The sequence below is a fragment of the Ascaphus truei genome, chromosome 5 (genome assembly GCF_040206685.1).
Source record: "Ascaphus truei isolate aAscTru1 chromosome 5, aAscTru1.hap1, whole genome shotgun sequence".
Classification (NCBI taxonomy): domain Eukaryota; kingdom Metazoa; phylum Chordata; class Amphibia; order Anura; family Ascaphidae; genus Ascaphus; species Ascaphus truei.
In genome coordinates this window covers 307004077-307020609 of record NC_134487.1, presented here as the reverse complement: position 1 = coordinate 307020609, position 16533 = coordinate 307004077, and the positions used below count along the sequence as shown (strand labels likewise).

The window sequence follows — 16533 nt, the reverse complement described above, 5'->3', positions numbered from 1 at the left end:
CTCCTCTCATATTCAAAACGTTTCTAAAACTTGTCGCTTTTTCCTCCGCAATATCACAAAGATACGCCCTTTCCTCTGTTACTCAACTGCTAAAACTCTGACTCAGGCCCTCATTCTCTCACGTCTCGATTACTGCAACCTCCTGCTGTCTGGCCTTCCTACCTCTCACCTGTCTCCCCTACAATCTATCCTAAACACTGCTGCCAGAATCACTCTACTCTTTCCTAAATCTGTCTCAGCGTCTCCCCTGCTGAAATCCCTCTCCTGGCTTCCGATTAAATCGCGTATCTCACACTCAATTCTACTGCTCACTTTTAAAGCTTTACATTCTTCTGCCCCTCATTACATCTCAGCCCTAATTTCTCGCTATGCACCATCACGACTCTTGCGTTCTTCTCAAGGAAGTCTTCTTACTACCCCCTTTGTATCTAAAGCTCTCTCCCGCCTTAAACCTTTCTCACTTTCTGCCCCACACCTCTGGAATGCCCTTCCCCTCAATACCCGACTAGCCCCCTCGCTATCCACCTTTAAGACCCACCTTAAGACACATCTGCTTAAAGAAGCATATGAGTAGCACTGGATAATCATGGACACATGACACAAAGCTTGGCCCCCTGCAGACGCACTTACCAGAACTCCCTCCTACTGTCTCTGTACGTTCTCCCTACCTACCAATTAGATTCTAAGCTCCTCGGAGCAGGGACTCCTTCCTTAATGTTACTTTTACAGTATGTCTGAAGCACTTATTCCCATGATCTGTTATTTATATTTGTTATTTATATGACATGTATTACTACTGTGAAGCGCTATGTACATTTTATGGCGCTATACAAATAAAGACATACATACATACATACATACATACATACTTCTATTGGTTTTGCTCTTTTCATTTTAAGGATAGCGTCGATATCGGGGACACAGTGGTCACTATTTTATCTTCTAGAATAAATGTTATCTTCCAGAATAAATTTATTTCATTCTCACTTTATTGGTTCTTATTTGGCTGCATTGAAAATCAACCACCCCAGTGTACATCTGCGTTGCCCCAAAGGCGGATCAAACAATCTTTCAATTGTCATTGAAAAAGCCAATTGTATGGGAAATGGTTTTTGTTTGAAAGTGAATGGAAAATGTGTGTGTGATGGAATGAGAGGGATTCTTGGAATAAGTACCGTGTCCGAGTTTGCTGCACCAATCACTTTTGCTTTGATTATGTGTGTTTGTATTGGAGTAACAGTAATTCTTGTACCATTACACAGTCCTCTCAATGGCATTAGGTTTCTTAGGAGCATGAGAATGGCTCCTACATTAAGTGTACATGGGGAGCCATTCTGGTTGGAGTAAGACTGCTTAAGAATTTGTCCGGGAACGCAAGTGTATCAGCAGTGTCCTAATTTACAATAGTGTCCGCGCGTTGCTGTATGATGATAATATATTATAAGTATCTACCCAATATGTCAGTTTTATAGAAGATATATAGGTAGATAGATATACACACACTTTGTTAACTCTTCTTCCACCACATGTGTCAACCTGGAGCAGCCACAGCACCTCCGTGTTCTGATGCCACTGTTGCCATGGTTACCCTTCCTCACTCCTGCAGCAGAGCCCCTCCCCACACTCGTTATTCCACCAAATTGTAACCATGTTGACATGTGGCTAGAAGCCCCTCCCTCTGGGATTAATAATAATAATAATAATAATAATAATAATAATAGCATGTTCTTGTATAGTGCTGCTCGTTTTATATTGCGCTTTACAGAGACATTTTGCAGGCACTGGTCCCTGCCCCGTGGAGCTTACAAGCTATGTTTTTGCCCAAGGTCACAGGAGCCAACGCCGGGAATTGAACCAGGTTCCCCTGCTCCAAACAGTGTCAGTCAGTGTCTTTACTCGCTGAGCCACTCCTTCTCCCATGGGATTCAGCATTGTTATGGCTACAGGGTGCTGTCACACAGTACCGGAGGCCTCTCCACAGGAAGTCCCACCCACCGGACCCATTCGCTCCTCCTGCCTCCCCACAGGAAGTCCCACCCAGCTGACCTGTTCGCTCCTCCTGCCTCCCCACAGGAAGTCCCACCCACTGGACCTGTTCGCTCATCCTGTCTAACCCACAGGAAGTCCCACCCTGCCGACTCATTCACTCCTCCTGCCTCCCCACAGGAAGTCCCACCCAGCTGACCCATTCGCTCCCCCTGCCTCCCCACAGGAAGTTCCACTCTTCGGACCCATTCGTTCCTCTGGCCTCCCCATAGGAAGTCCCACCCAGCTGACCTTTTCTCTCCCCCCACCCTATCCTGTGACCTTAAATCAGGGTATCGTTGGACCTGTAATCAAGATCCTGTGACCTTTACTCAAGGTATCCTGGGACTTTAAATCAGGGTATCCTGGGACCTTTAATCAGGGTATCATGTGACCTTTAATCAAGATCCTGTGACCTTTAATCAAGAAATCCCGTGACCTTTAATCAGGGTATCCTGGGACCTTTCTCTTTGATAAATCTCATGCTGATTTTTGGCTCCAGGTTTGCCCAGTTTCGCACTGCGATACTTCGATACAGATCCCCAATTGCTTTAACGGCATTCTTTCTCTTCAATAAATATAGTGCTGGTTTGTTGCTCTGATTTTACCATCGTTTTGCAGTCGTGCGCTTTAGTAAATAAACCCCAGTGTTTCCCCAAGACATACCATAACAACAGCATGTGCCAGAGGCGTATGTTATTATTGTGTGTATGTACCTTAACAGGACACATGGTTACACTTGTATATGTATATAGTGTGATTACTGACACATGGTTTAGATTATATATTCATTAGTTAATTACATTCTACTTTTGGAAACATCTAACATTACCTTCTATTAAACATTTGTCTGGTATGAGTCTGCAACATACTTGGAAATCTTTATCTCTACACATAAGGTTTTTAAGTGATATTTTTTCTAAACGAGCAACTTTTGGAGTAGGATCAGAGAAATGCGCAAAATATATTTTTGAAGAGAAAGATCGGAGTGTGAGGGAATTTCCATTAGGAAATACAAAAATGTCATTCTCAAAGTTGAAGTTAAGTAATCTGCGTATTAAATTATATTGCAACACATAAAAAAGTTGATTTATTTGAGCACTTTTAGCAGGGAATGCATTTTGTGCTATATTTACTGCGGTTGCGTGTAACTAAGGTGTTAGATTTGAGCGTACAAACGTTCTAGATAGGAAACCGTTCCTAATTACTGTGTATTTCCTATCATTTGGGGACTTTGTATATATAACAAAAATTTATGTTCTGGAGGTGGATGGACATCAGCATTATTTTGTAAAATAATCTAGAAGTAGGATAAACTGAATATTCATTGGCATGTATACATGGAAAGAGTTTTTTGAACACGACTGATAATTCAGAAGAAAACATAACACAATTCCAGATGTTCTTCAATCATTTTGCAAAGGTTAAATCTTAGTGGACAAAATAGTGCAGACAGACAGCATTTTTTTGGTCTTTTTAGCAGACTTACAGTAAACAGATTTCCAAAATTAAAGGGCAGAATGCACCTGACTGGGCGAGAATGCCCTGAGTGTTCCATAGGGCTGTAAAATTCTGTTTGTATTGGAATCAATTATGTGAGCTCGGGATTTTCACTTGTCCCCCATACAAATCAGCTATATACAATCCAAGCAGACACACATTGCACTGTTTGCCATGGGACAGCCTTTGCAAGCTACTAATACTAACAGTATTAATAACTTGAACATTAACCTCTAATGCTGCTTGTGACAGATCACAAAACATGAGTAATAGTATAACTAGTATTAAGGTATCATTTTCTTTTTTTCCCAAAGTATATAAAAAGAAGGAAGATACCCCGTAAGATATCAGCCCATGTAATGTGAGCATGGAGCTATTAACCAATTGGCTGCAGCTTTAAAGAACAAGAAATGTCCCTGTGGATGAAATGCATTATAATGCAAAACTCCAGCCATTAAATTGTAAGCTCAGCAGAGCATGCCTCGTATTGTTCGTTCTTAAGCAGACGAGTAATAATGCATGACAGTTTCCCCACTACTATATTTTACAAAAGGTAATCCATGCAGTGTTTACTAAAGATGGGTAAGGCAAGCTGGTTCTGCTCTCTGAAGAACAATGGACCCGTCAGTCACCATACAAAATGCTCGATATAAGTAGCGTATTCTGCTACCAGCAAGGTAAGAGAACATAGTGTAATATAATTCTCAAAATTCAGGAAGAGATAGGGTTTACACAGGGTACTTTGTTTCCATTTCCAGTAACTGCTACGTGATGGATGTATTTTCTTGCACTGATGATCTTGGTTCATTTGGTTTCAGAACAAAGAAAGTTTCTGAGCGCAGATGTAACTGAGCAGAGTTTCACATGGTAAGGACCAGAAACACATTAGGGGGCTAAGCTTTAGCATGCGTTTATTCCCATTCTTCTGAGTGTGAGCTGAGGCGTGCTGAAGCTTACACACTTCTCTGGGTCTGGGCCTAAGAGTCCTAATTAGGAAAACACTTGTCTTCAAACAATACAATTAATTATTATAGCAAACAGAATATTCAATAAAGAACAAACAGATTGTAAAACGCACTTATCTACGTAATGATCTTAAAACAAGCATAGCCCGCAATGCAGCACATTCAATGTGAAATGAAGCCGGGTTAAAAAGTGCTGAATGTTACAAATATTTTCTGACAAATGGCACAAAGTAAAGAGAAGGATATATCTAAAAACAATCACCGGTCAAGTAGACTTCAGCCCAGATTCACTAAAAGGTGCTAATCATTTGAATGGGAGTTGATGCATGAAAAGACTTAGCACCATTTAGTAAATCTTGTCCATAAAAGTTAATTATAATAATAACATTACACAGCTCCCACCAGTTACTGTGAACTGCAGGTTCATAAACGCCAACATTTCTTCCTCCATCTTGTGCACTGTCCTTTGGAGCCAGAGCTTTATTATACACAACAATGGACAACAGCCGGATCAGGGAATCAAGCAAACCGTTTACTGCACCGACACACTTTATTCGAGCAAATACCCAGTATGTACCTGGCAGATACCTGGAATGCGCCGCTCCTCACCTCTGACAAGCCCCGTTGCGCTTGCCTTCCCAGCCTGGGTTCATGCCTGGCTGACGGGCGGCTGATCTGTTAAATGATAATGATTAGGATTTAATAGGCTGCAATGCTTCGCGTGTCTACCAGATGGCATAAATTCATGAATTGTAATGCAGTATATATATATATACTGTGCAGTATTGCAGCCAGCGGGAATAAAATGCTTCAATCCCTGCCTGAAAATACCTCAATGCACTCGGGCAGAAAACAGTCACAAACCTCAATACACCCGGGTATACCCGAATTCGTGGGACTAGCCGAGCTCGAATAAAGTGTGTCGCCAGTGTATACCGAGCGTGCCGATTTATGCCAACAGGAAAGGGCAAGTCCTGCCTTGGATTGCAAACTTTGATGAACATATTGCCCGTCTCTGTTTATTAAGAAAGGGTTACAGTATGGGAGCTGGAAACATTGCACAGCCCACGATGCGCCCTGTGTAATAGGATAATACTTTTATGGAATATACCTGGCTGGCACAGAGGGCCCCGGAGCACACGCAGAGGGCCCGGGAGCACACGCAGAGGGCCCCGGAGCACACGCAGAGGGCCCCGGAGCACACGCAGAGGGCCCCGGAGCACACGCAGAGGGCCCCGGAGCACACGCAGAGGGCCCCGGAGCACACGCAGAGGGCCCCGGAGCACACGCAGAGGGCCCCGTGCTCTTACGCGGTAATATTTACTCTACAACGTACCTTATTCACTGCACATAATGCATATACAATCTATACGTACCCCAAAGAGCCATGAACACAGAGAAAAAGACGGTGGCTGGGTTGTCAAACAAGTGACTTGCGCGCGCTGTGCCACACGCGGTGCTGAGATTCCAGTAGTCACAGGACTTGTCACACAGTGGGCACATTGTGAAGGTATTTTCTTGGTCACACATTTCTTTACTATAGAACAATATAAATGCAGAAGGTTTTAACACAAAATTGTTTGACATAAACCCTGATTCAGTGCAAAGAGTCGAATGGGGATGGATACAATATCTTATCAAATGCACTGAGATAAATCTTTAAGGCACATTCCCCAGCATAAGATATTTAAGTAATAATCCCCTCAGAACAGGGCATTACTGGCCAATAATGCCCCGGCTGGAAGAGTTGAAGGCCCGAGGCGACCCGAGGTAACCCAGCCAGGGCATTATTGGCCAGTAATGCCCTGTTCTGAGGGAATTATTACTATTATAGGCTAAATGTAGCTTATTTCATAAATAATAGACACTTTTGTATAGTTATATAGATTTTTTAATTAAAATAAAATGGTAAATACATGAAAACACCTCTATATACGCTTACACTGCAGATATCTATATCCACACACTGCCGCCCCTCTGTGTACACACACACACACACACACACACACACACACACACACACACACACACACACACACACTGGAGCTCTAGACACACAACACAGCACCTCTACACACACACACACAACACATCAGCTCTACACACACACACACACACACACACACACACACACACACACACACACACACACACACACACACACACACACACAACAAAGCAGCTCTACACACACAAACTCTGCTGCTACACACACATGCTACACCCATAAACACTGCTACTGACACACACACACACACACACACACACACACCACTGGAGCTCTATACACACACTCACACACACACACACACACACACACTGCAGCCACAATAAAAAATGCAGCCACTTACTAAACTTTGCACTCCCCCCCCCCACCTCTACACACAACACAGCACAGCACCTCTACACACCCCACGTTGCACCTCTATACACAGCACCTCTTCACACAACACAGCACCTCTACACACACACAAACTGCTGCTACACACACATGCTACACCCATAAACACTGCTGCTGACACTGACACACACACACTGGAGCTCTATACACACACACACAGCACCTCTACTCAGATATACAACAGCACAGCAGACACACACTAGTACTTACACACAAACTGCAGCCACAAACACACTGCAGACTCCCCCCCTCCCCCCCCCCCCCCATTCAACTGAATCTCCTCAGAAAATCTGTCAGCTCGGGAGGGGGAGGAGTCAACCCGTGGCTGATACGTCCTGACCAATCCCCTGCCCTGTCTCAGAGCTGTTACTTCATTCAGACCAATCCCCTGCCCTGTCTCAGCTGTTCTGAAAGCTGATTGGCTGGAAATAAACACATTGAAAACTACACATTCTGCTGTTTAAATTCCGGGCATTACTGATTGGATAATGCCCGGAATTTTAACCAATCAGAGAGCAGGGTTTTCAATAATGCCCTGAATTTTACTGCTTTAGCCTATAATATCTGTTAAAACAATCCGTGTTACAGCAATGCCCAACAAGGTGCTGTACTAGGAGGGAAGATTAGGTCACTGTGGGATGGCACAGGGATTGCTGATGTTTGGAGATATACTCCTGATGGCTACTATTCTTCTTTGGGCTGGCAGTAAACCCTGGTACAATCAGGTTGCCAGTAGTGGATATGGGGTTTTCCCACTCCGAGGAGCTGCACTTGAGTGACAGCAGGAGGCGGTGATATCAGGCCTGGGCATGACCAATCATGAGCCAGACCTGGTGCCCTCCTCCTGGCAGTACTTAAAGGCAGGACCACCCTAAATTTAGTAGTGTCCTTCCCCCTCTGAGGAAGGCAGGTCATACAACTGGGAGCCTGAGATTGGGGCCTTCCCTTGTGTTCTTCCCTCCTGGGGAGAGTGAGTGTGGACCATACCTCTGCCTCTGCTAGGGAGGTGGGGAAGAACAAGGATGGCTGCGGGTGCCCTTGGCCTCTAGTGATGGTCCAGGGACCATCCTTTAGTGAGCTGCACTGCTAAAGAAATATGTGGGGTATGAACCCCAGAAACTTGGTCCTGTGTCCCCACTACCACTGGCGGACGACTCAGTGCTCCTGTTGCCAGCAGGTATATGCACCATACACCATAGTAATGGCCAAATTTCCCACCAGGTGGGGGAAACACTGTTATAACTGTATTTGTATAATGTTTGCATACAGACCATGGTTTGCGTATGTGCATAGACCCTGGATCGCCAATTCTGAAGTCATTACATTTACCATTTCTTTACCCGCTGCAGTTTAGTTATCTTCCTGTTTCATTCAACATAGATTGATCATTTGGGCTGAAGAATTTTAAGTTGGGTTGTGGAAAACTAAGTGTTCTGCATCTCTGCTTGCTTTACCGTCATTTTGAATCACTTCTGAATTTCTTTCAGACAATGCACAGAATTATACATCTTTGGTAAGTTTGGAAACTGTTTGAAATGGAATATCATGATGATTCATTCCCGATCAATTTAAGTAATCAACATTTAGCAGTTATGTAAATTTTCTAATTTTGAGGCTTGGTCAAGTCGTTCTCCAGGGAAAACATTTAAAGCTCTTAACCTTACCTTTATATTGCAAGCAACAGAATATTTAAATTAGTATAACGTGTGAATAAATCATTTTCCTGACTCATCATTTAGAGGAGCTGATAGCAAAAGAGCAAAGAAGACGAGTACGGTACACATAATAATAACCAAATGATCTGCTACTAGATGGACCAGAAACTCAGCCACGTCTCACTGGCCACGCTGGCAATGAAAGAGTCAACAGCTGTAATTTAATACCACTGAAAGTCGGATCTTACAATATGTTTTGTTTCTAAATAGAAGAATAAAACACTGGGAGAAGTTTCCCCTTTGTGTGCTGCAGTACATTGCAGACTGGGCGCCGTGCGATGCAGAGTGCTGTGTGCTACCAGTATGGCAATGTTGGAGCAGAGAAAGGGGTTTAATGCATTGCATAATTTTTTGGGTGCACAGATATGTCAAATGTAAGTAACAGTTTCTTATTTCGGGGCAAATAATAGAAGTCCTTTTGTTACACCCCTTAAACTTGGCTGCCTTTTTGAAGCAAATTGTGAGGAGAAAAAGTGTTGTGCAGTCGAACAATTTGATAGTGTACATGTCATTATAATCTGTGTATTACATAACGCCCCCTAATTAATCCTGCCAGGACCGCAAGCTGACATACATGACACAAATTTGGAGCAAAAACCTCTTATGCTGACGCTACGAGATGCAAAACTAAAATGATAATTTCTGCATCAATTTACCTCCAAACATACCTAATATATAGCCCCCATTTTAAGTTAAAATCTATAATACTGAAACAAATATAGTAATTAATTGGAAAATCAAGATTTAAAGATTTCTACAAGTGAATTCTTACCTAGGAATGTCAGCTTCAATGGTTATACATCCATACAGAAACACTATTATCCCAACCAGAGAGGAGGGAATTAGCAGCCACGTATACAGACCCAGCCACGCAAAATATAATCCAATTTTTTCTCCAAAATACTTTCTGAAATAAACAAAAATGAAGCAGGACACCAGCGGGAAATTATTAGCACGTACAAGGAAAAAAATTAGTAATAACAATACACTCAACTGAAGTCGTTCCAGCATGTATGAAGTGAAACTGTAACATCATTGCTATGAAATGCCATCTACATAATCCAACATTGATTACAATGACAAAAACTGCAGAAAATCTGACAGCATAACTATTGTCTTACTGCTCTGATAAAAGTCTGCATTATGTTGATGAAGTATATATATATATATATATATATATATATATATATATATATATATATATATATATATATATGATAAAGTAATAGATTTCACATGGAGTAAGTACAAATGTGAATAAAACTGATTTAAAGTGGGGAAAAGAAGAATGTCAATTAGGCAAAAATTCACAGGGTAGAGTTATGTTTGCATTAAATCTTTTTAATATTTACTATAATTGGGTGGATATAGTCAGTACTGTATTTAAACACAATACTATTAAAATATGACAGATGATGACTTGTGTAAGTAGGGATATGATAAGAAGATGGAGATGAAATGAAAACCAAAAAATACAAGTTACACATGGCTACAACCACTTGTAAATAAAAGGATCCGTATAAGATCTAGGATAACAACTGCTGTGAGACCAGTAACTTCGCAACTCTCTATCTTTCATTAGTTGTGTATCATGATACTTGATCAAGAATAGTACTTAAAGATTCTCAACGTATCTGTCACCAGAAATGTCCTCGTGCCCATTTCCACTTCAGATCTTATCTGACAGGCTTGAAACATAGGATCCAGTTTCCTGGACAGATGTTATTGTTTCCTTGCCAGCTTCCCAAATGATTAGCCATGCAAATCATGTTGGCCACTTTCCCAGCTTGGTTCCCAACTTTTGCATCTGCTATAATGTCCATTTAAACTCACAGAAATCAAAGCCACTCGTCTCCCAACTATTCTCAAGTTTTTGGCCAGTTAGTCTGGAGGTAATTCAGGAGAAGGAAAACGATATTACCAGGCGCTGGCACTATTTGTTATGTCCTTTTCTAAATATGCACATTGCTAAAAAAATAAGATGCAGTTCTGCCTGTGTGGTCACAGAAACACAATTATATATTCACTTGTCATTGAATTACTAATCCCTATTTTCAGAGACATAACTGTTGCTTCAGAAATTGCATAAACCTGACACGGTTTTGTTGATATATGTAAAATATTAGTACTGAATTTCTGATTTTTGTTTTTTAAATGTGATGGAAAGGCAAAGTTTTGGATCTCTGACGTGTAACTTAAAGCCAATACCAATACATTTTTCAAAAAAATAATTTTATTGATCAATATTTATTGGCAAGGTGTTACCTTATGAGGTCAATAGGCTGATATTTGTAAAATGCTCCGTATCTTGCCCACTCTCGATGCAGCAACTAAATCACAAAAAAAGAGTATAGAAAAGATTAAAGATATTGCTAATAAAAAGTTTTACATGTACTACAAGAATTTATTTAGTGAATGTCTGAGTGGGTGTGAAATATATTCCACGTCAGTCCAGGCTTTCATGTTCAAAAATCACCCATGTGAGATGATTATTTTAATGACAGAGCACGCACAGGGTCGGCTACTTCTTTTGAATGCTAACCAGAGACTTTTTGGCAATTACATTTTTTGCATTTATTTATTTTATTTATATATTTATTTCTTATCTTCAGCGGCGGCGGCGGCGACCTCATCTCCCGGTATCTCATCCTGCAAACCCCGTCAACATGGCTCTGGGACATCAAATGGTGTCATGTTGCCATGACGTACCGTTGTCATGGCAATGTGATGACTTATGGCACCGTGATGGCAATGCGACACTGTGTGACGCAATGATGTCATGTAGCGTCCTTTTGCCATGGCAATGCGGCGCCATTTGAAGTCGTAGAGCCATGTTGATAGGATTTACAGGGGGAGACGCCGCCGCCACACAGAGATTTTTAAGGTAAACCCGTAGCCCGGAAATAAGTGGTCGAAACCTGTAGTCTCCAGGTCAGACCCAGAGTGGTGGCGCCGCCCATGGGTACTCATTGTGCTTTTCTCACATGGATAATAACGTGTTCCGTTTCTTTGACAAACAGAAAGGCGCCTGTGCAGTAAGCAAAGCAACTAGAGGTGGACAGAACAGTCCAAATCCGTTTCCCCAATACCACGGTTCAGTTTTACAAAATCCGTCCCACTCACTAAACGCCGTCTGTGGATTGGATACTAAAAGATCCGTGTGGATTCATTCAAATTCGCCATTGAATACAATCCGGACGTATTTTTAAGAATCCAAACACGGAAAAAAAATCAGTTTCCGGATTGTTAAAAAAGAAACACACAAACACCTTTCTATTTTCATTATCAGTCTCCAGCTGAATATATATATCCCATCAAACGCCCCTCCAAATAAATTAGGGACAAATGCCTGTGCTGAAAAAGGAGTAGAGTTGTATTTATTTTAAAATAAAGTATTTTAGTTCAGTGTATGTCTGGCACTCTGGCAGATGGCACAGTAAATATTTTTGTCCCTGTTCTGTTATACCGTGTCACCTTTGTGCATATCCGTCATGTAGCACCAAATGAGTACATATACCTCCAGTAGCTCCCTCCCCCTGGCTTCCATTAAAAGTAGACCACTACCACTTCCTGGCTGACAGTTTAATGTTCCTTGTGGAGCACATCTGAGATACCTGTGAGATTCGCTAATAGCTAGATTAGCAACACTTGTGAGGTGTGAGCAACTTAAAGTAGGATGTGGCAGTGATACTCCCTATCACCGGGTTTAGCTCACACTGCTAGAGCTGTTACCTGGAAAAGCAGTGGTTGTGGTTTCCAGTCCTGTTGGATCTGACACCATTCCAGTCATTAGGTTGGTACTGAACTGATATGAACTTATCCCCTTATGAGATATTATTAGATGATATTTCACAGGTTTTTTTTTATTTGCCCTCCTCTGGATAAGTACAAATATAGGATAAAGTATCTGTTGTCTAAATTTAGTACAGGTTGAACTTGATGGACGTATGTATTTTTCAACCTCATCTAATATGTAACTATGTAACAATATAACTCTATAGTTGGTGTGAAAATCCTTTTAGTGCTCCTTTTTCAGCCCTGGCATGACTCCCTAATTTATTTGGAGGGACATTTAACGGAATATATACTGTATGTATACAACTGGCGACTGCTAATAAAATTACAGAAATCTCAGTGTGTGTGTTCTTTTTTCACAATACATTTTCGGATTATTAAAAATGTGTTCGGTACCGGATTGCTCTCTGTCTCTTAAAAAACATCTGAAACTACGAATTGGCCTTTTGGAGAGCGATCCACGGAAATACACAGAACAAAGGAACGGGCAGATCAGAGCCAGATCCAAATCTGCAAGAAAAAGTGCCCATCTCTTGTAGCAACCCGCGTTAATAGGGCAAAAGTGGCAAAGGCAGATCTCATTTTAAATTCTGCATCTTTGCACCTCTGTACTAACCGGAAATGTCTCCATCTGCGTCACAGGGGTGAGAAAAGTATATTTTTCCTTTTTGAGGTGCACAGAAATAGCCTATGCGCAGGCCGTACAGATGTTAATGGTTTCTGCGTGCTGGGCATACAGATGTTAATGGTCTGTATACACTGGCTGTACAGATGTTAATGGTTTGAACACAATGGCTATACAGATGTTAATGGTCTGTACACGCTGGGCGTACAGGGGAGGAAAACGCACCATACTCATTAAAAAAGGGGGTCCCATTTAAAGTTCTGTGATTTTTTATTTTGATAAATGTGGTGCAAATCCTTTGCATTGTTTGGCCACAGTTTTCAGCCAGGAGAGATGTCCAATTTGATTATTCCAGAATAAGGTCCAAGCCTCAACAAATCAATATTTCTCCTGGATTTTTTTTACCTTGTTTATTAATGACCTTGAGGTTGGCATAGAGAGAAAAGTCTCCATCTTTGCTGATGATACTAAATTGTGTAAGGTAATAGAATCAGAGCAGGATGTAATTTCTCTTCAGAAAGACTTGGAGAGACTGGAAACGTGGGCAGGTAAATGGCAGATGAGGTTTAATACAGATAAATGTAAGGTTATGCATTTGGGAAACAAGAATAAACAGGTGACTTACAAGTTAAATGGGGATACATTGGGGGAATCCTTGATGGAGAAAGCTTTAGGAGTAGTAGCAGACTTAGCAATAGTGCCCAATGTCATGCAGTAGCTGCAAAGGCAAAGAAGATCTTATCTTGCATTAAACGGGTAATTGGTGGAAGGGAAGTAAACATAATTGTGCCCCTCTATAAAGCATTAGTAAGACCACACCTTGAATATGGAGTAAGTTTTGGGCACCCCCCATAAAAAAGACATTATGGAACTAGAGAGAGTGCAGAGAAGAGCCACCAAATTAATAAAGGGGATGGATAATCTGATTTATGAGGAGAGGCTAGCTAAATTAGACTTATTTACTTTAGAAAATAGGCATCTAAGAGGGGATATGATAACTATATGTAAATATATTCAGGGTTAATACAAAGAGCTTTCAAAATACCTATTCATCCAAAGGCAGTACAAAGGACTTGGGGCCATCCCTTAAGGTTGGAGGAAAGGAGATTTCACAAGCAACAAAGGAAAGGGTTCTTTACAGTAAGGACAGTTAAAATGTGGAATTCATTACCCATGGAGACTGTGATGGCAGATACAATAGATTTGTTCAAAGAAAGGGATGCACATTTTGTTTTAGAAAGGAAAGGTATACAGGGATATACCAAATAAGTATACATGGGAAGGATGTTGATCCAGGGAATAATCTGATTGCCAATTTTTGGAGTCGGGAAGGAATTTATTTTCCCCTTATGAGATATCATTAGATGATATGACTCTGGAGTTTTTTGTTTGCCTTCCTCTGGATCAATATACTGTAAGTACGGATACAGGATAAAGTATCTACCATCTAAATTTAACATAAGTTGTACTCGATGGACATATGTCTTTTTTAACCTCATCTGCTATGTAACTATGTAATACAGAGATTAGTGCTTTGAACTGCTTCCGTATCACAAATACAAAAAATGTACTTTGCCCCATATCAAAATTTTTACCGCCTATTCATGTTATTGCTTTGGTAATTATGTTTCTATTGGGAATTAGGAGGAAATGCTGTATAATGATGTAGCATTAAACTATTTAGGAAAATGGCCTCTATACGTTCCTTGATGGAGTGATTTTGTGTGTAATGAATCTATACAAGTAAAATAGCACAGGTATAAATAGAGGCTAAACTTACAGAAATGAATGGCCCCCCCATTCTTTCCAATCTGATTAGTGCTCTTCAGGAAATTAAACCCTGAAACTATTATGCAGATAGAAAACAGATGAACGCCGCAGAAATGGCAAAGCCGGTTCTGTGACCGGCAGTCACATGTGTAAATAATCAGTACTGTATTTCTGGAAAGAACCTTTTATGTTTTTAACACTTAACACTTCATAAAAGAACCTAATAGGCAGGATGAAAGGAACGCAGCACAAAAAGTGCACCTTGTGGTGGGAAGAGTTTTCCAGACATTAATATTTTAAGTGCTCTTTCCCCTCTCTTATCCGTCCATTCCTTTTGGATTAACAATTATTTTAGCAAGCTACCTAAACAAGAATCTTATAAAAGTACTGCATTTTAAGGGTACCTGTGGGTACTTAAACCAAGAATCTTAGTGCAATAAAAGGCAAATTATCTCAATATTTATCAACAGCTGTTAGGAATTCCTACATTTAGAACCAAAAGCCAAGTTCTGAAAGTTTGCCAAATAATTGCCTAATTCGTAACGCTGCAGTATGTGAAATTCACATAGTAAAAATATTGTGCTGCTAATAGCAGGTTAAAGCCGTTTTAATTATGTTTAAGCAAAATTATTTTTGAAATAATTAACTGACAAGCTTTTATTTGAGGTACGGATTCCCTGTCATCTCTCAGCTGTGACATATACTTAGCAGGACATGTTATCACATAATTCTGCTCTTTGCATGTTTCTTCTTCATGGGAAACCACAGAAAAAGAATTTAACATCAATAGCAAAGTCTACAGAGATAGAAAACATTTCCCCAATCAGACTTTTCTGAATTCATGATTTATTAGCATTCCAAATACGTAATGATTGTATACAAAATGTACACATTTGGGGAGTAATTAACACATTTATATATAGTACTTGGGACTATACCTAAAATAGGTAATGTAAAGCCAACGCAAGGCAGTGCTACCTAAACATGGCATCACGCCTAGTCAACGAGATAACAAACCGTTGTTTTGCATACAATTATCTTGGTTGATTGGCGCTAGGCTCAGGGAACATAAAGCCCGTTAGGGATTTTGATTACCTGATGTTATGAGTCCTGACTTAACAAAGCGATGTGGATCTGGCGCTAAGTGTCTGCCAAGTGCCGACTATCAAATGTAAATATGGATAAGCTATTTACATAGATTTATATCCTAACAAAGCAATATATGGAAGATGCTCATTTTAGAGTACAATATCTTTAAGTTGTTAAAATAAAATGATTCAACATTTCCAGCAATACCTTTCAAATACCACAAATACCTGAATAAAATGATAACCCGATTAGTACACACAAGCCTATCATCTTGACAATGGCCATGCCTGGACTAATACAGTATGTAAACCTCTTCACTAAACATTTAACTTCTGCAAAGACCTGGGAGTTCTCTTCAATTCGAGGACACAATTACTGTCCCCTGGGAACCCAGGGTTCTGTCGGACCGATTAATGGGAGTGCTCTCACTTCCTCGGATACGGCACACTCCTTTTAAACACCGTTCTGTATTTTCTGTGTAGGTAACTTTATATTTTCCTTGTTTACCGATTTAGAATTGAAACATACAGGAAATGTATAATGTCTTACCTTTCTCTCATTCATTTCACCATGTTTGTGTTCGTAGTCACCCTAAAAATGAAATGTATAGATTAGGAAATATGCTGAAATGATACAAAATAACATATA

The 16533-nt window shown here is 40.6% G+C and overlaps 1 protein-coding gene across 1 annotated transcript in view; it reads right to left on the bottom strand.

Moving 5' to 3' along the window:
* The window catches only part of ANO2 (anoctamin 2), a 355236-nt gene that overhangs the window by 216789 nt on the left and 121914 nt on the right, over window positions 1–16533 (bottom strand). Inside the window, exons 10-13 of the mRNA XM_075603059.1 lie at window positions 16435–16476; window positions 10872–10936; window positions 9379–9513; window positions 5867–6027 (exon numbers count right to left, since the gene is read on the bottom strand). Of these exons, the coding sequence (XP_075459174.1) occupies window positions 5867–6027; window positions 9379–9513; window positions 10872–10936; window positions 16435–16476 (403 nt within the window). The remainder of the gene's footprint in view (window positions 1–5866; window positions 6028–9378; window positions 9514–10871; window positions 10937–16434; window positions 16477–16533) is intronic.